General features: G+C 47.1%; 13 protein-coding genes and 1 non-coding gene across 14 annotated transcripts; 7 read left to right on the forward strand and 7 right to left on the reverse strand.

The window, feature by feature from the left end:
- Positions 1–731: 731 nt before the first annotated feature.
- On the forward strand, positions 732–1,962 carry FMAN_03296 (uncharacterized protein; the record flags this gene model as incomplete). Its single annotated transcript, XM_041832095.1, has 2 exons — positions 732–854; positions 913–1,962. 2 exons carry the CDS (start codon positions 732–734, stop codon positions 1,960–1,962), a joined length of 1,173 nt encoding a protein of 390 aa, XP_041682593.1.
- A 272-nt stretch (positions 1,963–2,234) lies between these two features.
- Positions 2,235–2,306, reverse strand: tRNA. The gene has a single exon. It is a non-coding gene; the product is annotated as a tRNA-Gly (tRNA).
- Positions 2,307–2,611: 305 nt separating this feature from the next.
- Positions 2,612–4,438, reverse strand: FMAN_03297 (uncharacterized protein; the record flags this gene model as incomplete). Its single annotated transcript, XM_041832096.1, has 1 exon — positions 2,612–4,438. The coding sequence occupies one exon, from the start codon at positions 4,436–4,438 to the stop codon at positions 2,612–2,614; it is 1,827 nt and encodes a 608-aa protein (XP_041682594.1).
- A 2,190-nt stretch (positions 4,439–6,628) lies between these two features.
- On the forward strand, positions 6,629–7,002 carry FMAN_03298 (uncharacterized protein; the record flags this gene model as incomplete). The annotated part of the gene is made up of 2 exons (XM_041832098.1): positions 6,629–6,817; positions 6,868–7,002. 2 exons carry the CDS (start codon positions 6,629–6,631, stop codon positions 7,000–7,002), a joined length of 324 nt encoding a protein of 107 aa, XP_041682595.1.
- A 150-nt stretch (positions 7,003–7,152) lies between these two features.
- FMAN_03299 (related to 2-polyprenyl-6-methoxyphenol hydroxylase and related FAD-dependent oxidoreductases) lies at positions 7,153–8,382 on the reverse strand (the record flags this gene model as incomplete). Its single annotated transcript, XM_041832099.1, has 1 exon — positions 7,153–8,382. One exon carries the CDS (start codon positions 8,380–8,382, stop codon positions 7,153–7,155), a length of 1,230 nt encoding a protein of 409 aa, XP_041682596.1.
- An 818-nt stretch (positions 8,383–9,200) lies between these two features.
- Positions 9,201–11,075, forward strand: FMAN_03300 (uncharacterized protein; the record flags this gene model as incomplete). Its single annotated transcript, XM_041832100.1, has 5 exons — positions 9,201–9,392; positions 9,550–9,557; positions 9,609–9,873; positions 9,922–10,116; positions 10,161–11,075. The coding sequence occupies 5 exons, from the start codon at positions 9,201–9,203 to the stop codon at positions 11,073–11,075; spliced, it is 1,575 nt and encodes a 524-aa protein (XP_041682597.1).
- A 119-nt stretch (positions 11,076–11,194) lies between these two features.
- On the reverse strand, positions 11,195–12,152 carry FMAN_03301 (uncharacterized protein; the record flags this gene model as incomplete). The annotated part of the gene is made up of 3 exons (XM_041832101.1): positions 11,195–11,682; positions 11,745–11,880; positions 11,934–12,152. The coding sequence occupies 3 exons, from the start codon at positions 12,150–12,152 to the stop codon at positions 11,195–11,197; spliced, it is 843 nt and encodes a 280-aa protein (XP_041682598.1).
- Positions 12,153–13,013: 861 nt separating this feature from the next.
- On the forward strand, positions 13,014–13,505 carry FMAN_03302 (uncharacterized protein; the record flags this gene model as incomplete). Its single annotated transcript, XM_041832102.1, has 1 exon — positions 13,014–13,505. One exon carries the CDS (start codon positions 13,014–13,016, stop codon positions 13,503–13,505), a length of 492 nt encoding a protein of 163 aa, XP_041682599.1.
- A 66-nt stretch (positions 13,506–13,571) lies between these two features.
- FMAN_03303 (uncharacterized protein) lies at positions 13,572–15,115 on the reverse strand (the record flags this gene model as incomplete). Its single annotated transcript, XM_041832103.1, has 2 exons — positions 13,572–14,952; positions 15,015–15,115. 2 exons carry the CDS (start codon positions 15,113–15,115, stop codon positions 13,572–13,574), a joined length of 1,482 nt encoding a protein of 493 aa, XP_041682600.1.
- A 33-nt stretch (positions 15,116–15,148) lies between these two features.
- On the forward strand, positions 15,149–16,780 carry FMAN_03304 (uncharacterized protein; the record flags this gene model as incomplete). Its single annotated transcript, XM_041832104.1, has 1 exon — positions 15,149–16,780. The coding sequence occupies one exon, from the start codon at positions 15,149–15,151 to the stop codon at positions 16,778–16,780; it is 1,632 nt and encodes a 543-aa protein (XP_041682601.1).
- An 84-nt stretch (positions 16,781–16,864) lies between these two features.
- On the reverse strand, positions 16,865–17,641 carry FMAN_03305 (putative NADH-ubiquinone oxidoreductase 19.3 kDa subunit, mitochondrial precursor; the record flags this gene model as incomplete). Its single annotated transcript, XM_041832105.1, has 3 exons — positions 16,865–17,318; positions 17,378–17,558; positions 17,617–17,641. The coding sequence occupies 3 exons, from the start codon at positions 17,639–17,641 to the stop codon at positions 16,865–16,867; spliced, it is 660 nt and encodes a 219-aa protein (XP_041682602.1).
- Positions 17,642–18,242: 601 nt separating this feature from the next.
- On the forward strand, positions 18,243–19,703 carry FMAN_03306 (uncharacterized protein; the record flags this gene model as incomplete). The annotated part of the gene is made up of 2 exons (XM_041832106.1): positions 18,243–19,326; positions 19,381–19,703. The coding sequence occupies 2 exons, from the start codon at positions 18,243–18,245 to the stop codon at positions 19,701–19,703; spliced, it is 1,407 nt and encodes a 468-aa protein (XP_041682603.1).
- Positions 19,704–20,399: 696 nt separating this feature from the next.
- Positions 20,400–20,537, reverse strand: FMAN_03307 (uncharacterized protein; the record flags this gene model as incomplete). The annotated part of the gene is made up of 1 exon (XM_041832107.1): positions 20,400–20,537. One exon carries the CDS (start codon positions 20,535–20,537, stop codon positions 20,400–20,402), a length of 138 nt encoding a protein of 45 aa, XP_041682604.1.
- Positions 20,538–21,669: 1,132 nt separating this feature from the next.
- FMAN_03308 (uncharacterized protein) lies at positions 21,670–22,581 on the forward strand (the record flags this gene model as incomplete). Its single annotated transcript, XM_041832109.1, has 2 exons — positions 21,670–21,898; positions 21,989–22,581. The coding sequence occupies 2 exons, from the start codon at positions 21,670–21,672 to the stop codon at positions 22,579–22,581; spliced, it is 822 nt and encodes a 273-aa protein (XP_041682605.1).
- Positions 22,582–25,136: the final 2,555 nt, after the last annotated feature.

A 25,136-nucleotide genomic window follows, 5' to 3' on the forward strand; every position in this document is an offset into this window, starting at 1 on the left:
TTTGTGCTTGTTTTATTTACCTCTCTTTTCGGTCATAGGGGTCCAGTAGGATCTCGGTTCTGCGGCTTTATCTGTGCGGATGTGAATGCCAGTGAATCATAGAGTCATATGAGGATGCAAACCCTGTCTATACTCCGTACTGCAACAAAAGTTCCTAGTCTTAGCGTGGACTATCTCGCTTACGCGGCCGAGACGTGATATATACTAGAAAGTGTAATAGAGTATTGACTGGTAGGACGGTTTTTACGAGAAGAAGTTCGAACGGAGACATTCTCAGCATGTAAGATATTAAAGCGCTGACGAATTACGCTTTTGCCCCGTGGGGGGCTCTGCAACCGCGACGGAGTTGATAAGGAGGGTCCTACGTTAACTGGGTCTCGTTGATCACTTTCCTTGTCGAGATTCATGAAGCGCTTAGAATTCGTAGAATGTAACAACCAACGGCAGATGCGGCCCTTTTTGCGCTTTGACAGGCTCAGCATCAGGTCGTATGGGCCACATAGCTCTATCAGAGGAAGCGGCGGAGTGGATGAGGTGGTTTTCGCTTATGTAGATCCATGTTGTCGTATATTCAGTCCTCTCGGGTTATTGGATACGCAATCATTCTAGGGGGCCCTATTGGGGAGAGGAATCTTACCAACTACTAGCAAGCAGCATACTTCAGAATTTCGATATAAACTCTGCGTTCGTGGCAGCATTACAACCTGTAACCCCCTCGTTACACCATTACCATGTTCAACACTTGGAAGCAGAACAGCAACTCATATGTAGTCCTCCCCACGGGACCACCATTCGAGAAAGCTCAAAATGGAAAGCCTCGACGATCTGCTTGCAATCCCTGCCGTACCCGAAAGGTATGTTTCAGCCGCTCTGTCATCTAAGTTTATGCACTAACCTGGTACAATGTGACAGATACGTTGCACAAGTGAACCTGATGGCTGCAGAAACTGTCGTAGTCGGGACCTGCAGTGCGAATACGGGACCGATAGCGATGCCGAGCATAATTTTGGTTCTGTAAAAGGAAGAAGACAGGTGAAACAGAAAGAGGCGTCTGGATCGAAATCTGGAGGTCTGATGACTCCTTTCACCGATGGACCCTATAGTGCCGAGGACGATTCCGGAAATCTACAAAGCTCCAACATGAGTGAAGCGGTAGTTCAGGAGTCGGATGGGATGCATCCTGAACTTCATCACATGGAACCGGATTGGTCCGAGTTTATGTTTGGATCTCCACAAGACATATCGTCAACTCCTACAAACACTAGAGACTTCGGTCATGACACGACGTTCGATTCAACCGTCAGCATGGACCAAGTCTTGAACTCGCCCGGTAGCTTCCTGACCTCACCTCCACTAGAAAGCATACTCGATGACGATCTCTACCCACATGATAGTTTCCCCTTCCCACAATCGGAAATATCAACTAGTGGAACTTGGCCAACAAGGACAGGACAACTCCATGGCCAGGGCCCCTCAGACGATAGAATATCATCTTGTCAATGTTCTATCACTCCCATGGAAACATGGGAGGCCCTCACAATCAACGTCTCTTCTAAGCACCCCACATCTCAAAAGTCCATACAGGCTCAAAGGTCTGCTATATCAAGGTGCGAAGAGTTGCTTCATTGTTCAAAGTGCTCTTCTCAATCACGGAATGTCATCCTTCTCATCGACATTTGTGCGAAGCTGCTTGACAGTCTCAAGTTACAGGACCGAGACCTACAAGCCGACCACCAGCAGGTTGAACATCGACCAGCAGTATATGAGATGGCAAATAATCAGGATGGCGATGATGACAGTCATGTGAAGAGGAATTTATGGATGTCGAGGATGAGAAGGTTGGGCCGGTTGATAGCGAAGGTCAGTGAATTGTTAGATGGCGATCAGTGGTTTGCTCAGAGGAGACTGCTTCAGGACGTCCAATTGCGCTTTACAGGCGTTATGTTTGGCTGGCAGCATTAGTGGGAAATATCATAGAATAGCATTGCCAATAGATAGTGCTTTAAATTAAGTATACAGAATCATCAGTCTAGATTAAGAGTCCGACATGGCAGTTATAGGCAAACCACAATACAACTTACGTCAAGTGAAAAAAAAGCACACCATGAATAGAGCAAGATCAAATAAAATGCATTAACTTGCAATGGAAGTCTGGTGTTGGACTAACACGGCACTATCGCTATATTGACAGGGGTAGTGTACCTTACAGGGATAGGACAAATGGGAACCAAAAATGCGACCGAGGGGAATCGAACCCCTCTCTAACGCTTGGAAGGCGTTAATGCTAACCACTACACCACGGTCGCTGGTGAGTTGAGGCGATGCCTCGTGCGTTTGTTGGAGAAAGCGATTGCAGACAGACTTATATACTCATATTTTAGAGAAGCGAACCATAGCATACTGCATCGTTTTCCAAACACTTTCTACACAATCACTACCTACCTCAATCTCTTATCGTCACAATAAAGTTTTCCAATTCTTTATTTACTTATCTTTCGGCAATTATAACGCTTATACATTTAGTCTTATTTATAAATATTCTAAACTTCAATACGGTCTATTTCTTATTTCATTCCAGATCAAAGACGAATTCTTTATCATATATGTAGAATTACATCTCAATAGCCAGCTTGCTGCGAGCTCGTAGCTTATATCCATACTTGAACATGACGAAAGGAATCAAGCTCAGTACAGTACCAAACAAGGCAAGGATGAGACCAGCATATTGACTTCCGACGTTGTGAAAGAAAGCATTGGCGAACAAAGGCGTAACAGCGCCAAGAGTGTTTCGCATAAGGCCCTGCCCAGCGATGGCAGAAGAAGAGCTCTCACCATAGCAATCAGCGGTGTAACTGTAGGTACTTTCAAAAACGAAGTAGATGCCAAAGGCAATGGGAGCAAGACCAATTGCGGGACCAACCCAAGAGACATGAGAGTATTGGGTGAAGCTGTAGATGAAGAGGCCAATGGGGAGGAAGACAGCTCCGTACATCGCGCCGTAGAGGCGGGCTTCGGGGGTGACCTTGACGTTGGGGTCGGCGACAAGACGGTCAAACTTGCGCATCTGGAGGTGATGAGCCAACCAGCCAAGGGTAGTACCAATGCAGAGAGAGATGTAGGGAAGGCCACTGACACCCTCACCCCAACCGTGGTGCTCCTGGAAAGTGATGGGGATAACCGAGAGGAAGAGGAAGACAACAGCCCAGCAGAAAGCGATCCAGAGACCGAAGGCGAAGACGACAGGCTCAGTGACCAACATGTGAATAGCCTTGACGGAACTGGCCTTAAGCATAGCCTGGAGACTGGGAGTCAGGATATCACCAGCCGAGACGTATCGCTCATCGCCAGTAGCTTGTCGGAGAGCTTTAGCCCGCTTATGAAGAGCTACACCACCACGGGTCTCAGGGAAGTAGAAGAAGATAACGAGTAGCAGAGGAACATTGGCGATGCCCTGAATACCCTCAATCCATCGCCATCCAATAGCCTGGTCAATGAAACCAGCGTAGATGGGAGCAGCAACGGTTCCGAAGATAGCGACCCAACTGAACATGGCCATAGGTCGACTTCGGTGGTGAGGCTCGTACATGTCGTCGAAAGTACCGCCGACAAGAATGGTACCGACGCAGCCAAAAAGTCCGAGGAGGAGCCGAAGGCCAATGATGGTGTCGATGTCCTTGGCGAGAGCGAGGCCGATGAAGAGGAGTGAGAAGCACAGGAAGGAACCGGCGTAGACAACCTTGCGCCCGACCAATTCACAGAAGGGGGCTAGAACCATGGGTGCGACAGCACAGCTGATGTTGAAGGTGAAAAGACCCAATTGACCCTTGATGTTGGGAGCATCGAGGTCTTTACACATACTAGCGATACCCGAACTGTAGGCAGTAGTAGCAAGACCGATGAACAAGGTCATCAGGTTGAGAATAGTTGATATAGATCGCTTATACCAAGGGTTCCAGTTGAAAGGGTTCTCTTTATCGCCAGTCGCAAAACCAAGCACGATGTATTCCTTGCCCTTCTCATTAACAAGTTCCGTCAATGTAAGAGGCATATCGATATCAACAGTCTTGATAGCCCCAAACTCCGGGTCGACGGACTCATTGCTTGGATCGACATATTTACCACCAACAATACGCCCAGCAAGGGGTTCGCCCTTTTCATTCTTCAGAACCTCAAGGTCTGTTGACTCAGGATCCGAAGCACCCTTATCCTCACTGTTTCTTCTTGAAGGGGGCGCAGTCGAATTCTTCCTCGAAGGTACAGCAACAGAGTTCTTTCTCGAGGCCGGAGGAACAGCAGAGTTTCGTCTCGTGCCCACGAACGAATTCGCTCTGGAATTGGCGTAGAAGCTCGTAGGTCTTGAAGCAGACGGTGACCCCAGAGGCAGAGGGGACCCGGGCCTTGAGTTAGGCGCAGAGAAAGACGGGATATAATTAGACATGATGGGTTGGGTGTGATAAGGAGAGAGCGTGCTGTTAGAGGGGAGGTTGATTCAGGGGGAGAGAGATAAGAGATATAAAAGAGTTTTGGAGCATCATTTCGTCTGGCCCAGTATGATGACATCGATTGTCTCGTCTTCCCACTTGTCTTATCATCGCACGTTGTCTGCTTCCGCGCATGTTTGGTCGTTGCGAGGTGTGGAGTCGTGGTGTTGGTCCACTATATCACCATGAAGCCGCCGAGACTCTGTGGGTTTCCCATCACGACTCATGTTTGTTGCTATGAACAATAAATGATGTATTGCACTGCACTAGTGCCAGGGGCAAGATACACTAGAATAATTCTTTTTCTTCTGGAATTTTAATTGAAGGCTTGACATTGAGACTTGTCGATGGTGAACTCGGTGGCCATTTTCATATTCTCGATAGGGCGGTGCCTTTTCGGGCTTAAGGTGAGATTCCAATTAAGACAGCGGAGTGTCCGGGAGCGCCGGTCCGCTCGGTGTGGGTCTCGGTCCGAGAACATATGACGTCGAGTCGAGATAACTCGGTGTTAAGGCAGATCCTCTCCTATAACTAACTTATCAAAACACGATCCAGAAATTAAAATTTTCATACCTTGCTAGGCATATTCCCGTGGTGATAGCACAGTGGATCATTCACAGCTCTGCAGTGTATAAATGATGCCTTGCGTCACATCAATCTGAAGAGTTCTCACTCGGTAGCTTGCAAGACTCCGAGCCCTGGCCTGACTCGCGTGCCGAGATGTTGTTCCCGTGATGATTAGATCCATCTGTCATGAGGCTCCGGGAGGGACGAGGATCGGAGAGTCCTCCTCTCGCCAAGACTTCCTATTCATCAGCATATGGACGAGGATCGTGTGTTGAGCTTCCGATCCCTGAGTCTTAGTGAGGCGATTCCAAGTTTCTATCATTCGATGCAAGGTTTGTTTTTTCAGCTCGCGTGTGTCGTTGCAGTGAAATGAGGACCCTTTTCTTTTTCTCCTCATCAACCAACCAACAACTCGGCAGAGTTACATTCTACACCGTTACACGTCACATTCAAAATTTGGAGAAGAGACCTGGAGAAGGTCATCCATTCTCTTGGTAAACTTAAATGGTGAAATGTCAGAATTCCAGCAAAAATGTCTGAGGAACGGTTGCATCCAGTAACCAAGAACCACTGTTTGTCCTTATCAAATCCCGATCCAGGGCGGAATCATCCCTTGACCCACTGATAGATAAGTGCCGTGAGGCTCCCAGTGGATCAAGTCATGCACGGTCTCGGTGAGGCGGCACTGGTGGATCCTTGAAAGATCTTCCTTGGCGGGCGACCATCGGAGGGGACAGGGATGAGTGCAATGCACGCACTAGGTTAGTGAAAAGCTTCCATACGGGTTCCAGAGAATCTTTGGGTGCAAATCAGCTTGTTTTTTCTGCTCTAGGCGAGACGTGATGACGACATTGTTTAGTGGTGTGGCCCCAAGGGGTTGATGAATTTTCAAAACATCAAAGCACTGACTAGTTTTTCTACAGTACGATGTTTGAGATCGAGATATGAAATGCCAGGCGTACCCTTTCTAACTTTATGAGTTAAAGTGAGGATATGCATAAGCCTTACAGAAACACTTTAAGCTTGGCTTAATAAGGAATAAATTTTATCTTCGCTTTCCAGTCTGAATTAGTTACCTAAGTTCTTTCAACCTGAGTTAGTATTGTTGTCTTTCTATTAATCAGCCACTTAAAGGACAAAGGAAACAACAGCCCAATCTATTTGATAGAAACCATAAAGCCGAATGAATTAAATCATCATCTTGTTAAACACTGTATATTCATTTTCTAGAATTTAATTAAAATCATAATATCCCTTAATGTTATCTTTATTGCTATTGCAATGTCCCAATTCATCTGCTTACCCTAGAACGTATACTTTGACAACATACCGTTGAGGCTACTGTAGAAACCTATTACGCTACTACCTCAAATCTAAGGCGCTCTTTTTGGATCGAAACAATTCATCCATCAAAACACTTCGAGGGCGGTAACCGCGCATCTCGTTGGCATCAGTCGATCAGTGGGGAGATCACATGATCCCCACTTCCTAGCAGAAACCATAAAACCAATATGCTCAACAACCCCTCCTCAACACTCACGAGCCATATCCCCATACACATCCACATCAAATCAGCCAAAATGGTCTACACAATCGTTGTCCACCTCTACGCCAAAGACGACGAGGAGTCCCTCAAAAAGCTCACCGCCAAGCTCATCGAGGCTAGCCGCGTCTACTCCAAGGACAAGGAGACCCTCTCATGGCACGTCATGCAGTCCACCGCTGACCGACGGGCTTTCACCATTGTTGAGCGTTATGAGCAAGAGACCGTACGTAACTTGTCAATTTAATGTAGGATTATGTGCTGATCGTTTTGCAGAGCCAGAAGTATCATCTCGAGAACCCTTACTGGAAGACTTTCGACCCTTACGTCATTCCCTTGCTGGAGAAGCCTATGGACTTGAGAAGATTTGAGGAGCTCGATACTAGCAAGGACGTTGAGGTTCCTCAATAAATGGAATCATGTCAATTGAATAGGAATTGAATTGCCAGAACTAAAATTAAAATTCTTTAGTAGTAAGCCCTGCTGTGACTGAGTAGAGTTGCTTGATATCAAATATGAAATGCCCAATACCTCTAAAATGGCTGCAGATACACCACAATCTTAATTTTCCGCTTTGAGCGCAGGGTACTTTGGCAACGGCCAACCAGCCTTCTCCTCGCTCGAGAACCTTGAAATAAGGTAAGGAATTCTCAGAAGGCACACGAACCAAGCAATCCACTGAATGATCGTAACACCTAATTGTGTATCGGGTATGGCCCGCCGGATAAGCCCAATCTTGATATTCTGAACCTCGTCAACAAAGGGCCGTAGCACTTTGTCGTAGTTCTCGAAAGCCAGAGATAAATTCTCTGGGTTCTTCTGAATCTCACCCGTTAGCACATAGGCACCGATGAAGCCGAGTGTAGTTCCCATGCCGCTGAACGGAGAGGGACAATGAGCTGCGTCACCTAGGAGGACCACACGGCCTTTATGCCAAGTATCTGTCTGAACCTGGACAACTTCTTGGGAGTAAAAGTTCTCTGTTGTCTTCATGCCCTCCAGGAATCGGTCTGTCTGCCATCCTGCACCGCGAAATCTTTGTGTCCAGAACTCTTTCTGCTGCTCAACAGAACCTCGATGAATACTGGAGACTTCAGGAGAATTGTCTTTGAGAATGAGATAAACTTGAGTCTCAGTTGAGTTGTGCGTCCGACGGAATATCATCCGACCTTGGGATGCTTGATATGTCCTGCGGATATTACTATCCCCTTCTTCGCGTGGGATAAAATAATAAGCCATGTGAATACCGAGTTTTCGGTAAGGGTCCGGAGCATCCGCTGGTCCGATAGCTTTTCGAATCCTTGAGCCCTGACCATCTGCTCCAACGAGTATATCAAAAGAATCCGACGTCCCATCAGAGAAGTGCGCAAGTATGCTCTTCTCATCTTGCTCAAACTTTTCCACGGTTGTGTTGAAGATGTACTTTACATCATTCTTCGTTGCATCGTATAGAATTCTTACAACATCACCTCTCATGATTTCAAACTCAGAAGTTATGGACTGGGCGCCTTTGCCTGATGTATTGGCGAGCACTGTTCCCAAGATCTTTCCATTCGTGTCGACAAAAGCAACGCCTGCTTCGTCAACTAGCTTGGCGCGTATCTCGTCTATGATACCCATTACTTTGAGAGTCGCAATGCCTTGTTCCCTGAAGTCGATTTGTGCACCAGTTGCGCGAAGGGCTGGGAACCGCTCGACGATAGTTACGTGATGACCGAGACGGGTGAGCCAGAAGGCCAAGGCTGGTCCGGCACAGCCGCCTCCGCATATCAACACTTTCAGTGGCGCCATTAGGGTCAGTTATAAGTGTTAAAAGAATTTGCAGAAGCTGCGGTATTCTCGAAGAAGTTTTCACATCCACATAAATTTGGGTGTTTATTCTGCAAAGGTTGTAGTAGATTATAAAGAGAAAAGAAAGTCGTTTCCAAGAGCGCGAAGCTTTCTCATGTGAAGATGAAGAAATCGTGGCCTTCTTATACACTTCCTTTGGCACGCAATAAATCCTTCAAAGACTCATACGCAACACGACGGATATGCGGCATCGCCAAACCAGCCAATGACATCATAGACAGGAGCACCTCTAGGTGTTGTTTCAGCTGAAGTTAGCCCGAGCTTACGGTGCCAAAACTCTGAGGCTGAGGAACCTGGCGAAAACTGAATGGGTGAGCAATTCAGGCAGATTGAGTCACTTGATATCACCTTGACTGGCGGTCGCGTCCAGAGTTGTATCAGAGGTTCCGGGATATCCATGTCTTATGACAGCTCGGCTTTAAGGCAAACTTTATTATCAGATCATACCTCTATAGGAAACAGAGGGTTTCTATTTGGGTAACGCCAAGAACTAGAACCCAGGAAGAATATCCAGTCCTCGAGCATGACTGTAGGCGTTTTTCCGATAAACATAGCGTAGGTAGTTATATGCCAAGCATCCATCACTTGCATTTCGGATGTTGCACCCGAAAATCTTCATAAGCAGCGGACGGCGGGTAACGGGTGCGGGTATATGCGGGGTTATTCGACCACTTCCAACTTTCGCAACAGCCTCTAAACCTTGACAGTTAGATACGCGACCTCCCTAGCTCCCCTTATCGCTAGATCTTCAGATCGCTATGGAGACAAAAATCTGGGAACAGGTTGTCGCAGAGAAGCGACGGCAACGGACCCGTGCCATCTCTGCTTTTGTCACCAAGAACCTACCAGACAGAGAGGACCATCGGGATGCATACAACGCCATCACCGAAGTCGATGATATCACTATCTTGGCCGATAAGATTTCGAGTGGAAAGCTCAGAAGTGAAGACGTAGCACTGGCTTATATAACACGGAAAGTCAATCGTTGAACTCCCGTGAGAGATATATACTAACATATCATGTGACAGAGCCATCGAGGCGCATAACAAGGTAGAATCTATGACAATTTGGTAAACTCTATACATAGGTAGCTAACATTACCAACAGACAAACTGGTGAGCCTCATTGTAGTCTCTTGCTGCTACCAAAGTCTGATGATTTACTAGCCTGACCGAAATCCTCTTCGATGATGCTCTAGAGCAGGCCCAAGAGCTTGATGAGTATTATGCCGAAGAAAAGAAAACAAAAGGACCTTTGCATGGAGTTCCAATAAGTCTGAAGGACCAGTTCAATGTAAAATGCTACGACACTACTCTCGGCTACACAAGCAAGGCGTTCAAGCCAGCCAACGATGATGCCGTCCTAGTAAAGATCTTGAAGAAGCTAGGCGCCGTCATCATTTGCAAAACGAATCTCCCACAGAGCATCATGGTAAGACTGATAACAGGCACAATTTCAGATTATACTAATATTGAGAAGTGGGCTGAAACCGACAATCCTCTCTGGGGGTTGACCGAAAACCCGATCATTCCCGGATATACGCCTGGAGGATCCTCAGGTGGGGAGTCAGCGTTGATTTACTCTCACGGGAGTCTCGGAGGGTTCGGATCAGATTTGGGTGGTAGCATCCGCATGCCAGCTTCTATGATGGGTTTATATGGTTTCAAGCCAAGCGTGAGTTGACTCACAACCTTCTGAATATCGCTGACATGATGCAGAGCTCGAGATTGCCATATGGAGGAGTGCCCGTCTCAACCGATGGACAAGAGCATGTCCCGTCTTCCATCGGTCCCTTGGCACGCTCCCTTTCGACCATTTACCATCTCACGAAAGGTATCACGCTTCAAGAACCCTGGAAACAAGACTGTCGTTGCGTGCCAATCCCATGGCGACAGTCTGAATATGACATGACCGTGAACAGCAAGTTAACAATCGGTGTATTGTACGACGACGGCGTTGTGAAGCCTCACCCTAGTATCGTAAGGGTTCTCGCAAAAGCTGCAGCTGCCCTTGCGGCTGATGGTCATGAGCTTGTAATGTGGAAGCCTGACTTGCACGCAGAGTGCATAGAGGTTATGGATGCCTATTTCACAGTTGATGGAGGTGAAGACATTCGCCGTGATGTCGAGGCAGGAGGCGAGCCTTTTATCCCAAGCGTGGAGAGGCTTGTGAACAGGGGAAAGCCTATATCGGTTTATGATTATTGGCAACTCAACAAACGGAAGCGAGAACTTCAGCAAGCATATCTCGAGAAGTGGAACAACACCCACTCAAAGAAGGGCAGGATCGTGGATGCCATTATAATGCCGGCTCTACCGCATGCAGCTGTGCCTCACAACACTGTCAAATGGGTGGGATACACCAAGGTCTGGAATCTTTTGGATTACACGGCTTTGGTCATTCCGGGAGGAAAAGTTGAAGCCAGGGATCTTGATGCATTGTGGGATCACGAGCCGAGGAATGAGTTGGATGAGTGGAATACCCGCCTTTGGGAGGATAATATGCAAGAGATGGTCAAGCATCATCTTCCTGTGGATATACAGATCGTAGGGAGGGTTTTAGAGGAGGAGAAGGTTCTGGCTGTTGGCAAGGTGCTAGATGATTTGCTGCGTACTCATCTACTTGAGGCGTAAACTCTGTAAGATTCTTTAAAATCCAAGCTTTCCGACTAGAAAATAACGAAAATGCGAAGCTGGTTCCTGAAGGCCGTCTGAATTGCTTCTTGAATAAACGCTTTATCTTCTCCTTCGTCTCAGCCATCGTGCAGCTCAGTGATCAGTCCAACAAAAACAACCAATACAGCAGCATAAGCCGCTGTACTCGACATAACATCCATCAAACTCGTGAGATATCTCGCAGCCATCAATCCAAACACAGTAACAAACACCGTCGTCGAAACCAAAGCTGTGTAGAGAGTATTATGCAAGACCATCAACCACATAGGAGCCATGAGAAATATCCCACCGACGGCGGCCACAGCAAGTCTTTGGTGAAGACCTACTGTCCAGTTCCGCTTATAGTTGTCTTGTCTTGTATCTCGAACAGATCTCGATTCCTCGGGTCCCTTTTGCCAGTGTCCGATAGCAGGAAACACCGGTTGTCCGTTGAAACTGTTCACTTTGTCCCCGAGAATGGCTTCAAGGAGTTTGCGATCTTGATACTTCTCGCCGCTCATGTAGAACGGATCTTCAGGTTGCAGACTTCGTTTTTCCATGTATTCATAGTTTTGGAGTGCTTGTACTGTAAAATTCAATATTAGCACATTTTCGGTCGACGTATAAGCAAAACAACAGTCATCTTACTATAGTCTTTAAGTGTCTCCTGCCACCCTTGAGGCTCACCTGCTTCGAATCTTAGAGAGACTGCATGCTTGGCGAGTTTGGTGCGGAGCTGCTTCAATTGTATTCGCTGGAGAACAGCAAAGTTGATGCGAAAACTCTGGCCCTTCCGTCAACGTCGCTCTCTTGAAATGTAGGAAGTTAATTTCATACTTTACCTAGTTCGTTTGGGAGTTTTCCATTGTCATTGGTGCCCTGAAACGCCCCACGAAATGAAGTTGTCCAGCTCTCGATCTCTGATATGTTGCTGATGATGTTATCGAGTTCAAGGTCTATAATCCAGCGATCATCTCTAAAATCAACTTGTACGCCTTGGACTGCAGTCTCCTCGTCTATCCGATTCGCGTCATCTTCAGCGCCGAAGCAGCCCATATTAGTGATTCATACCACTCGGTTTAGACTTCAAGGAGCAGGCAAAAAGCAGTGGTTGAGATATCAGGTGCTGAATTCAATGTAGAAATACCGAGTCACAAGATCTAGGCTCGCATCTGGCTAAACTACCCAGGGTAACATAGCTTGCTTTTGGTTTTCGCTAGTTCCCAGCCGCAGGTGTGTTACAGCGCATTCTCGTTATGCGCATTTGGGCATTGTGGCTGAAAGCTGAACTTCACCTGGCCACAAAGTTACTCAGGGTAAGATTGCAGAGCTTGAGGGCCTCAAGTTCGCAGAAGACATGAATTTATAAGCGAATAGGGAGAAACGGCCTGAATAGACTTTCTATGATCAATTAAACAGGTTTCTCTAAAAGTGTAGTTCTATACTCCTTATTTACCTTCATTCTCGAATGCTTTTGCACATTAGAAGTCCTAGAGGGGCTTTACTTAGTCTGGCAATCATCGGACGCCACAGGATGTCACCACAGAGCGCTATTGGGGCTAGAACACGATGAAAGCACCACCTTTTGGCTTATGAGGGGGATGCTATCCCCGTATGCTGGCTGCTAGAGAGGCCGCAGACGGCTGAACGGCAAGTACATACTTAGTGAGAATTGCAGCATCATTTCAAATGGTCCTCTTATCTGTTTCCTGTTCTCTCCTTGCATGTTTTCATTTATATGCGCTTAATTTAACCAACACATAGCGGAATTGTCTGACTAAACAAGTTCAAAGTCGCCGCATCAAAGTTCAAACCATGAGATACGCATACGCCAGGTGTATCATAAGTCATGAGACGACCTTACCATCAACACTAGCTCTCCAATTCTCACATACCAATTACGCCCACTTATACTCCATGTCTTTGAATAAAAGTATTCAGGACACAGATAGTTGCACCTTCATCTACGACCAAAAAAAGGCTATTAAGATGATCTTTACCATCTCGTGGACCAACGAAGGCGACGACTACATCTTTCAAAATGAGGAGGAGGCCAAGTTTTGGGAGCGAGTTGTTCGCCTATGCAGCACGGTATCGCCTCTGCAGAAGCGCATAAAAACAGAGCTAGAGGGAACAGCGTTTAGAGAGATGCTGGAAATTTCTGACCAAGAGTGGTCGGAAACATGGCGTAATGCGGAGCCTGCACCCATGCCGCAGAATACTCCTCAGAACCAACTTCCTATCGGTACCACTACCGTTGCAGAAGAGGGAGCTAGGATAAGGAGGAGTGTTGCTAGATTTGGCTCTCGGTTCAGTATACGAGTCCGATTTCCGAAGTTTTCGAAGAAGAAGAATAAGAAGAAGGGACAGAATGAAGAGGTGGTAAAGGAAGCTACTCCTGCTGCTTGAATGTTGTGGCGAATTTCAATACATCTCTTATTGCTTATGTACAAAATTTATGTGCAACCTTTCTATCTATGACTTGGCCTTGAGCACAAGACCGGTCTTGGCGATTCGACACGCCACTGCCATAAGCGCGCCGAGGAGTATTGAAGAACCAGCAAACATCTGAGCCCCAAGGTAATTACCGTTTCCAGCTTTGATAAGCTCGCCGCAGATAAAAGGGCCAGTCAGACTTGCAATACTAACAATGCCTAATATCATTCCAACCCTTGTCCCTGTCTTTCTTGGATCAGGTGCCATTTGCGTCGCAACAGCTGGAAACAGAGCTTGCAATGCTGCAGCGATAAAACCGTAGATCACAGCGAAGACATAAAGCCCAGCAGCTGTTTCTATAGCCGCCCAACAGTAGACCAACAAACTAGAGGATATGCTTAGAGGAATGAGTATGTTGAGGGGTCCTGTCCACTTATCCGCAATGATGTTGGGCAGGATACGGCCGAATATCCCAACACCGTTTAATATCATGAGAAGATAGATGGGTTCAGAAATGCCCGCTCGATCGCGAGAAAAGGTTCCGAGATAGAAGAACGCAAAATAGAGGCCCCAGAAGTTAAGAAACATGCTCATGGTAAAGAAGATAAAGGACAGTTCCCTAAAAGCTGTTGTATCGATCCATGGACCGCTGGGATGAGGTAGTAGTCGAGGCTTGAGCCATATAAGGCAAGGGATATATGTAGCAAGCATGATAAACCCCATACTTCTGATAGTCCAGGGGAAGCCGACGTTGTCGTGGAAGATGAGCCAGTTGACCAAAACCGGGTATACTAAACCACCAACTGCTGCACCAGCGGCTGCCAGTCCGACAGCAAAAGCCCTATACTTCTTGAAGTACTGCGACAAAACGGCTAGAGCCGGACAGAAGGTAAATCCATTGCCAATTCCTAGGCAAACAGCTTGAGCGAGGAATATCTGCCAGAACGTCGTGCATAACGAAGTCATGAAGAGTCCAAAGACTTGCAAGAAGACCCCGATCGGGAAGATAATTCGAAAGTGGCCGGCATCGGTCAGTCTGCCGGCTATGACTCCGACTGAAAATAGAAAAAACACTTGCACGCTTCCTATCCAGGATATCGTGGATTGACTTTCCCCGAGGGTTTGGGTGTAGTATTGTTGGAAGATTCCGAAGCCGTTTGCCACGCCCCAGGTGTTGAAGAAAACGATATGGGCAAGAAGAGCCTGTATCCAAGCATTGAAGCCTCCGTCAGGTGGTTCATTCTGTGTCGATGACTTTTCGACTGTATTTTGTTGGGCTTGGTTTTCAATATCGGCCAATGTCTCGGCTGCAGAGACCGAATCTCTGTCTTGGTTGAGTAACATGGGGAGAAGATCAGATAGCAGCAACCAAAGTGAGTTCTCTGGCCTGAGTTCCAAGAATAAAAATACCGAGGTAGGTCTATTGCCGTTAGGATAAGTTTAGTTAGCACCCTCAAACTGCGTCGAGCTTCAATGACTTACACCGTTATTGCCGCTATTCCCGCGATAGCCGAGATACCCGCTCGGCCCGTAAGAACCGACCCTCGCAGCTTCACTTCACATGCATTCAACCCCTTACACATCACAATCCCTTCATCCCCATTCCAATAACAAACATGTCCACTTCTCAAGGCCGTAAGCGTTCAAGACTCGCCTGTGAAACATGCCGGGATTTAAAACGGAAATGCGACGGCGCCCAGCCCTGCGGAGCCTGTGTCCGCTTTGAGTACGAGTGCACCTACAAGACATCTTCCAACAAGAAGAGGAAGGCCCATGAGGCTTCTCTTCTTCCTTCACCTCCTGTTCACACTGAGAAAGACTCTAGACCTTCTAGGAGTGATCATGCTACATCACCAAGACATTTACAGTCGCTGGAGGCGAATTCTGGGGCTGCATTTCTTAGAAGGTTGGCGTTGAGGTTGGACCCCAAGAATGCGCCCAGGATGCACACCTTTTCTTGGAATGCCTTTCTTGGAGCGCGGAAGTCTTCCCATGTTCCTGTTTCGCGACCAATTACAGATCTACTATCCAAAGAAGACATGGAGAGTCTGAGTGCCGTTTACTTTCAAAAGATGGACCCAATTTATGGGTTCGTTGATCGGAACGATATCTCGCAGACCATCCAAGGCAGGTGGTCCGGATATATATACGATCAGTCTCAAGATTCTATCCTCTGCGGCATAGCGGCTATCGGGTGCTTGTTCTCACAAGTTGAGCCTCCACCAGTGGAACTTGACTTGATAGAAACAGCACGTTTTATCCTTGAGCAGAAGATGTCTGATGACCCGTCGGCTGCTAGTGTCACTGGCTGGCTTCTTCGGGTTGTATACCTGAGAATAGCAGGAACGCCACATACAGCATGGATGGCGAGTTCAATCCTTATGCACATGCTGGAAGCAGCAGGCCTGCATTGTGAACCATCCCAAGAATCAGTCCTTCCAGTAACAGAAGAAAAGGTCGATGCCGAGCTTCGGAGACGACTCTTCGCTGTCGCTGAGCACCTTAACATTTGGATTTCATTTGACATGGGCCGGTCTAGAACCATCCTATGTAATTCAACACTAGAGATGCCGTGTTCGAGAGAAGGAGACTATACCCATGAACTCATGGAATTGCTCCCATACTCAACAGACCTTGATCCAAATAAGACTCAAGACGTTTCCGAGCTTGAGGCCTCGCTGTCAACTGTCTTAAGCCGAACTCATTCTGTTCCGCCATCGATTATGGCGCAGACCAATCTCTCTTTATGTCTCTGTCGTCGACTCCAGTCGATGAACACGACGTTCTCAGGAAAGATTCTCGACCAGATCCTTTCTATCACAAAAACAGGCATTGAAGCAGCTCAAGCTATTCTAGATGCACGCTCGCCGTGGCATCACATGGCCAACGTGCCGTTTCAGATTATCTGTGTTCTACTAGCCATTGATACAGGTGAATCAATCGCTCAGCTCAAGGATGCCATGCAATGTCTTAGCAACGTTGCTACTGTGTATAACACGAATGCTACGAAAGAGGCTCTCAACACAGCTTCTTTGCTTACACTGATGCAACAGCGGCGCAAGGAGAAGTGTGCATCGACCTTGAGTGATGTGCTGAAAACCTTTCCTATAGTTTCCCTTCCAGAGACGCGAGATGAGACTCCCGTTGCGGAGATGGATGATATGAGATGGCTGAATAACTTGGTTGGAGATCTTTCCAGTTTCGACTATGCTGATTTGGATCGATTTCTCTTTCCGAACATGTTTTAATCAGGGCAGACTTTCTGTCATTATTCTGTGTAACAATATGATATCCATGTACTCTATAGTCTTACAGTCCCCCCACAGGATAATCTACTTCTTTCGATACCACATCCTCGAAGCTCTTTGACTTCTTATCTTCCTCTGCAGCTGAAACACCCCATACATCAAAGCCTCAGAAGTAGGCGGGCAGCCAGGAACATAGATATCGACCGGAACGATACGGTCAACTCCCCTAACAATGCTATAGCTGTAGTAATAGTACCCTCCTCCGTTAGCACAAGATCCCATGCTGATAACCCAACGTGGCTCAGGCATCTGATCGTAGACTTGTCGCAATGCAGGGGCCATTTTGTTTGTGACAGTCCCTGCGACTATCATGACATCTGCCTGTCTTGGAGACGCGCGGAAGATGATGCCCAGACGGTCTTGGTCGTAGCGCGGCATCGAAACGTGCATCATTTCGAGACTGCAACAGGCGAGGCCAAAGCTCAGCGGCCAGAGGGAGCCAATTCGGCTCCAATTTGCTATCTTATCCAGCGTCGTGCTTTAACAAACTCCTTATTAGCTTCTTGTTCTTATCGTGGCACGGAGTTGAGTACGTACAGGGCATAGTCGACTAGGTTGTTTGGCTTAACATCGGCGAGCGAAGCTGGGTGCGCATTGGGTATTATATCCTTGGTCGCTTTGGAGGAAACATTTCGCGTCTGATGCTCGAATCGGGTTTCTGTTATTCTGCGGGCTTGCAGTGGGATCGTTAGAGTAGATGTGACGGAGAGAGGTCGAGCTATAGCTGGATGGTGGTGTAAGTCCAAGTTGATTAGCTCTTTAGACTCATTACTCACATCTTGCTAATTGTAACCGTGTCATAATGAAGTATCTCGTATAAGTAAATAAATCGAATTTTTCAAGGAAACAAGAAAGACAAAATCAGTAGTGCAGCTGGCTATATAAGACCTTTCTACAGGTCCAGGTCGGGACGGGAATTGACCACATAGCTCCACTTATTGCTTCTCACCCTCGGAAAATTACCACATGACCCGACTTCAACCTCTTTCATCCACGTACCTTGAAGATGGCGACTCCATATCAGACCCCGACATGTCCCGTCTGTAGCAAACCACTATCCACTCGTCAAAATGAATGTCCATTCTGTCAAAAGTCTTTCCGCAGAGCTGATGTCGCTCGTCGGCATGCACGCTCTTGCAACGCCCGACAAGGCCGACCTCTTCCACCACAAGCCAAACCAGGCAGAAAACTCCGAGCTTGCGATAACTGCTCACGATTGAAGACATCTTGTAACTCGGAACTTCCCTGTCAGCGGTGTTCAGCTCGTGGCATTGATTGCATATACAGCTCACTATGTCATGATCCTGCGCATCGAGCTTCCTCCAAACCGAGGAAAGTCTCCAAGAATGACAGTCCCAGCTTTTCTTTTCTTTTACAAGCTAGCAATCCGACCAATGCATCCATGGATGCTATCGTTGCTCGAGAGCCTGAAAGAACATCAGAGATGCCTTCTTGGAAGCAACGTGAGACTATCGCTTGGGGTGCAGGGACGGTCGATCCAAGCTTTCTTCTCCTTGATCTACCGGACATGCTTCTAGACGAACCCCAAGACTATGGTGATCCCGAAAACAATCCGCTACAATTCTCTGGCATTTTTGGTCCTTCTACCGAGTCAGCCGACGCTCTCTCGATGCAAATAGTCGCTCTGTCAAACATACTCCAAGAATCAACTGCCAATACGCCTCATCTCAGGGATGGACTTGACCAAAGTTGTCAACGAGGGTTCTTCACGACCTCTCATTTTCAGAATGTCCTGGTCTTTATCTTCCGTCGGAGACACTATCATCAGGACACGATACACTGGTCAACATTTGATCCTGAAAAGGTTTCACTTCACCTGCTACTAGCTGTAGTGTTGACCGGAACTGTTTATATCCAATGCCTCAATCAATCTTCTCCATCATACATTAATGCATCACTTCTAGAATTGGCAGAAAAGTATATCTACAAGGAGCTTAAAGAATTGTCACGTCAAGGTGTCAGCCCAGTTACCTCACAACACATGCTTGAAATATGCCAAGCCGCAGTGCTGATGAACACTCTCGAAGGCAGTGAAAACCACAACGAATCTCGTCGAAGAATCGCGAGTAAAAGAATTCCAACACTGGTCGGGGTGTTGAGAAAAGCGAACATGATGAGTCTCAAACACGAGCCCGGCAAAAGCTGGGGAGATTTCGTTCACCGAGAGAAATGTATAAGAGTTGTTACGTGGACTTTTATGAACGATTCACTACTGGCGCTCTTCTGTAACCACCCACCCATTATAACATCAAGGGAGATGGCTGGAGATCTGCCATGTCCCACTAGTATATGGGAGGCAGATTCAAGCATGGCTTTTCAAGAGAGGTCACAGCATGGATTAGCAAGGTCTTATCCTTCAAGCTGCAGCGAAGCAATCGCAGGATTTCTTGCTGAAGAATGGACGCCTGCCATTAGAGACTCTTTTGGAAAATTAGACCATTCAGATCTCTTTTATCTCTCGTCAGGTACGTCACACTCCAGGACAGTCAATAAACGACACAAATACTAATGTTTTCCAGGTCTTGAGCACCAAATATTTCATTATCGTACGTCAGCAGTATCACGCGGCCACTCCAAAATGTTGCTCCGCGCACTGGATAGATGGGACTCTCTTTGGATGGACGCTTACCAACGCATCCCGAAGGATGAGAGGAAGTGGCTTGGGACAAAGAAACATACTGCCGAAGTCGTGGCTTTGTCCAGGCGGACCATTGAGGTCATCCAATCTGGCGAAGCAAAGGATTCGGCTTATCTTCAGGAAATTGGATGTTATGACACGGCTGTCTTTCATGAATTCGTTCAGAAGTATGGACAGATGAGCCCTGGCACGGAGAAGAATTGAAAGGCTAGCTTGACGGCTGCCTCCCAAATGTTTACACTTACCTCAGTTCTTCTCGGTAACCCCGAGGGTTTATCAATTCGTCCCCAGAAACCAGGTGATCATCCAACCATCCATCGCCACTGAGCGACAACTCGTGATGTTTATATCCGCCGAGTCCCCGCCATCGGAGATGCACTGAAAACTCTAGTGCGCCAAGTCCTGGGCGCAAGCACGGGTGCCTGATCTTGGCTGAATGCTAAAATTCAGGCCGCCAATTTTTCCATCCAATGCTTCTAGAATGCTGCAAGCAATAACAATTGCACACTGCACAGCCTCATGTGACAGACTGTCACTCTAGCATCATGCGGGGGCGCGGTGGCTATGTCGGAAATGCATCAGATAACACACTAGAGAGGAAGGTCTCGTTGGAAATATGGAACGTTTGTTAAGGCAGCCAAGATTGTAAGGTTAAGGCATACAGATCGGGGACTTCCAAATCGTGTTGGACCACGTGGTGATCAATATGCAGCGCCGCATCTGAAGTTTATTCCTCTGCGGGATTCCGTCTCCGTGTCTGTCAATTGTCCACACTCTCTCTATACGATTAAATCAGACCTAGATGAATTCGCGACTCAGCTTCAGCCACGTCTCTATTGAAAGATCCATCCAGCAATGAACACATCTTCTAAGCTTTTATTTAAACGAAAGCTTTGACAGTCACAAGCGGACTTTTGGCGTATTGGGTTGTCGTAGCGAGATGTCTCGTTCGGATGGCTCAAGTAAGTCTGCCTCAGTGACAGCCTTGATCCACACTAGACAAGGATCTACACCAATTAGAAATGCAATTGCCTGCATGTTGCGGCGCTGCAAGCTTAACCCCGACAAGCTTATACGCCCATGCCAACTCCAGGGTCTTTTATGTCACAGACCCACGATCATCGGCTCAATTCATCCTTGAAACAGTGGTCAATTGGTAGTGACATTACCACGGCACCCAACAAATTATTGACCAGCATCAACATTGGAGAGATTTGCTGTTTCGCTAAATGAAGCTTGTGTTCGGATTAAGGCTGAGCCAAGGCATTCAGACCTACATACATTCCATTTCTTTGTCTCTTGATGCGTGCCTCTGTAATGCAGCAAACCACCACAAACACGCTACAACGTAATTACACCGCTGTGAATGGTTCCTCTGGCTAAGCCACTTTGGTAGGGCTGCTGTTTGTCTCCGCCAAAAACATCAAAAGTCAAAGCACTTTTTTGGCTGGAGCTAACTCAGTTTGCTTCAAGAGATTGGCTTCTTTTCAGCTCATCAGAGCTAAGAAAACGCCAAAGACCAGTGTTCTTTCCGCTCTCTACGGTGAATCACCTCCTTAGACCGGAATATAAAGAACACAAGTCGTCCTGCCTTGGCAATTTCCTTCTTCTCAATCTGTCAGTCATCCTCTTGAAGGAGCTACCAAAACCGGTCGCTCAGTGACCTCATCCACAGCTCAGCCAAGACACACGGTTGTTCTTGCTGTTTAGCGGTCGATCGTCGCCCCCAATCTTTCTGGAAAGAGCGACATCATCATTTCTATTTACCTCATTCGCCTCTTTCACCTCATCATAGAAGGTCAACCTGTGATCTTCTGTCCGTTGTTGCCTCCGTCATAGCCTCCGAACCTAGAAGAGAAACCACGCCTTGTGGATCCTTGCAATTACCCCCGTCATCAATTCAGTCTTACCTACCCTTCCTGAATTCGGATTTCGGGTATTAAACCTTGGAGCTGCCCACTTCATACTCTTCCATTCTTCCATCAACTTACATCCCCAAAACACAAACTCACGACTTTTTTGGTTTCATCGTCAGTTTGACATCTTCTAATCCGAAATCATTTGGACTTTCATTTGGCTCTGGTTTCCAATCCGCCATCAACACTTCTTTGTTTCATCTTGCCTATACCCACCTGCATCCTTTCGTCATACCAAGACAGCTTGGCCCACAATGAGACCAGACTTCGCAGTCGTGCTATTCACACTCGTCACATCAACGGTCGCATCGGCCATCGATGCACCCCGCCGCATAAAGCGCATTGACATAGAGCGCCCCGAGTCTGGGGTACCCCCCGTTTATGAGCACGAGCTTTACAAGCGCCGTGGCGGCGGTGGTGGTGGAGGACGCGGAGGTTCCAGCGGCGGAGGTTCAAAAGGATCATCTGGCAGTGGCAGCAGAGGTGGGAGTTCCCGTGGAAGCAGTGGAAGCGGCAGCAGTCGTGGAAGCAGCAGTAGCAGTAGTGGTTCAAAAGGCTCATCATATCGTCCAGGTTCATCAGGCAGCGGTGGCTCCCGCAGCTCCAGCGGCGGCGGTTCTCGCGGCGTCGGTCCTCAGCCCAGCTTCGCAGGCGGTCGATACTACCCCGGTGGCTCATCAAAACCTTACAAATCCGGTGTCTCAAGTCCCGGAAGAATTGCGCCCTTCGCTCTAGGCGGTGCTGCTCTGGCATTCTGGCCTGGCCTTTGGCTCTACGGTGCATACATGTACCCTTACTCGCATCCCTACCATTATCACAACGACACCAGCGATGAGGACGAAGAACGCGATGTCCTCTGTGGATGCTCGCGATATGAGTATTGCGCGTGTGATGACAACAACAGCACCCAATACTTCGACGAACTCATCGGAAACGGAAGCTACGACGCACTTAACAAGTCCATCGTCAATGTTGCAGAGGTCAACGGCACAATGACAATCCTCATCAACGGAACTCTGCCCAACGACACGGCCCTCCCTGATGAGGATGCATCAGAGAATGGAGCACTGTCAAGACGAGGATTGCACTTCGAGCCACAGCTTAGTGATCGAGTGGGTGTTTGGGCTATAGCGGGCTTCATAATGGCATTGATCTTGAACATCTAGGCGCTGGTCATCTTGACCATGTTTGTCAAGGGGGCGATAGGCTATTTCAGGCGTCGCTAGGCAACCCGCGCAGATGTTTAATGAGTTCATGGGTTTCACGGTGTTATGGATGGCGTTAATACCCAACTGGGAAGATTCCTCTGCTGCTAGAGTGGCATTATTGACTTCATCATTCTTGTACTTATTATTGTTATTGAAGCATTCAGTATTCGTCATACATTACGCGACGAACGGAACTTGTTAGAAATACACTGTATCCTTATTTCAGTATCGTCTCCATCAATGGTGCATCATTCATGACTACCTCATCATACCTCAGTGTGACGTCCACAGCATTAACGTTAATGTAGGAAAATAGTCAAGGCAGACTTCATCTCCTCACAGCATCCCTGCGCAAGCTTACATCGCTGTCCAACTCAGTTGCTCTCGATTCACCTATGGTGCCACGATTTAGAGACTGGTGTTTCTAAACTCGGTCGTCGTTGAGATAAACCATTGGGGGCCAAAAAAAAATTGTGCTTATGTTGCGTAGGATTTGTTCTATGCAATGCTGCCCTGTCATGATACTCCCCAATCAGGAATCCGCCGAGTTTTTGCGTCATTTGGGATTACCCATCGAATCATGTTGCGAATTCTGGTATTATAGAGGGTTTATCTTTGTGATGATCGTGTATTATGGAGGGTATATTTCGCAATGGAAACTTGTTTTCGTATGAGCGCTGTGTCTGACCGAACTGAGACGTGGTTTGGGGATCATTTGAAGCAAGCGAAGTTGGGGCATTTGGAGTTTGTGATTTGGAAATTACAATGACAGCTCATGGCGTTTATATGCAGGTTCTGTGAGTTCATATACGCTTAACCGGATTGAAGGGAGTTGTTGAGATAGCGGGCGCAGTAGCAGCTTGCTCAATCACAACGCCTTTACCAGAGTTCTTATTCTTGTTTTGCTATCTAGAGCGTCTTGACACTAGAGCATCTAGTATCATTCGAGAATCTACAGGTGTTTCTCCACAGCATTGACCGAGTAGTAGCCCGCCTGCCTCCTTTGTACCTCGTCGATGAATTCTCTATGACGACCGCCAGACTCTACGACGCTCTCTATCATGCTCAACAGTAATTAAACACTCACATACCCTATGCAAACCATATTTTGATAACCTTTAATCCAACGGGGGAGGTAAGATAACTTATATCCCCAAGAAGAAACAGGTCGTCCTAAGTGCAGGATAGACTCAAGCAATTTTAGTACATGCTTGGTAGGTCTTTAGATTAGGCCATGATCATTGAATGTCAAAATCTTGCTTGCTCTGCAAGGCTCCCTCCAATAGATTGTGGCATCGGCAATGGATGCAACACTTCACATCGGGAAGTGTCAAAGTGGTGTTTCGGCTGTCCGGGATCGCAAGAGGTGGGTAAACCTGGAGCAATGGCCGGTTTCATCTATGACATGTGGGATTAGGAACCTCATATTCGGCTCATTTTCTTTCGTCACAAAGACTTCCGAGACTTGGGTAGGAAATCTGTAGTATCTTCAGGATGTAGCTTCGCTATTAGCCCGGCCAGTTGCTAATCATTTCCCATGAGCTGAATGCGACCATCCTCGAGTACGCTATGCAGTAAGCGAACTCGCATTTCTAATGGAGGTTGTTTTCCTTAACTTCCAAAATAAAAGTATAAAGCAATGACTGTGTTTTAATGTCAAGCGCTGCTTGTACCTGCTAGCTCAAGACGAGGCGCCGCTATCCATGGGGAGTTGGACCACATGCAAATCCTGCACGATATGCTTTATTAGAAGGCTCTAATCTTCTTCTATCTCACGCATGGCTCCTCTGTTCTTTAAAACAGAGAAGTAAGGCGATAGATCGTCTGTTAATGTCTATATGCCCTTGCGCTTGATAATGGTATGCGATATCGGCTGACAAGAATGACGTTCCAACTTTGCGTCTATCCTTAACCCGCAGCTGGCATATAGAACTTTACATATCCTGTTATTAATTACCTTTAAGAGTAAGTTAGGGTCTCTGAATTATAATTTAATGCCTTGTCTATTGATGAGTTGAGCTTATGGCCATGACCCTCCCAGCATTGAGCACACTCATGAGCTACCTTGGCTACGCTCTAAATCTACTCTCTGTTTAGACTCCATGACACCCGATTTATTTCATAAATACCAGTAGGTAGATTTTCTTTTTCTCGCTTCATACATTAATTTCGTGGTCTGGAAGATTCCAGTTATGAGCTGCAGGTAGTGAGTGATTCACTCTCCTCCGTTCATTCTATAAATTCGCGACTTTGCTTCTACCCAACTTTATTCTTTCAACATCGTATCAACGCAAAATCAGCCACTGGTGTATCTATTTTCCAGATTCTATTTCATCTTATTACAAACATATTTTGCTCTTTCGAGATTCCTTTGTATGCAGTAAGTCCAATACTAATTGACCAGAATAATCCTGACCAGAGCCCCAGGTTTCAGCTTAACTTTATCCTCAACAACTCAAAAGCGAGGTGCCCATCAAGAAATTTTATGGCCAGGAAAGTTCCGGCTGTGAGGC

Source organism: Fusarium mangiferae (assembly GCF_900044065.1).
Source record: "Fusarium mangiferae strain MRC7560 genome assembly, contig: FMAN_scaffold006, whole genome shotgun sequence".
In the NCBI taxonomy this organism is placed as follows: Eukaryota; Fungi; Ascomycota; class Sordariomycetes; order Hypocreales; family Nectriaceae; genus Fusarium; species Fusarium mangiferae.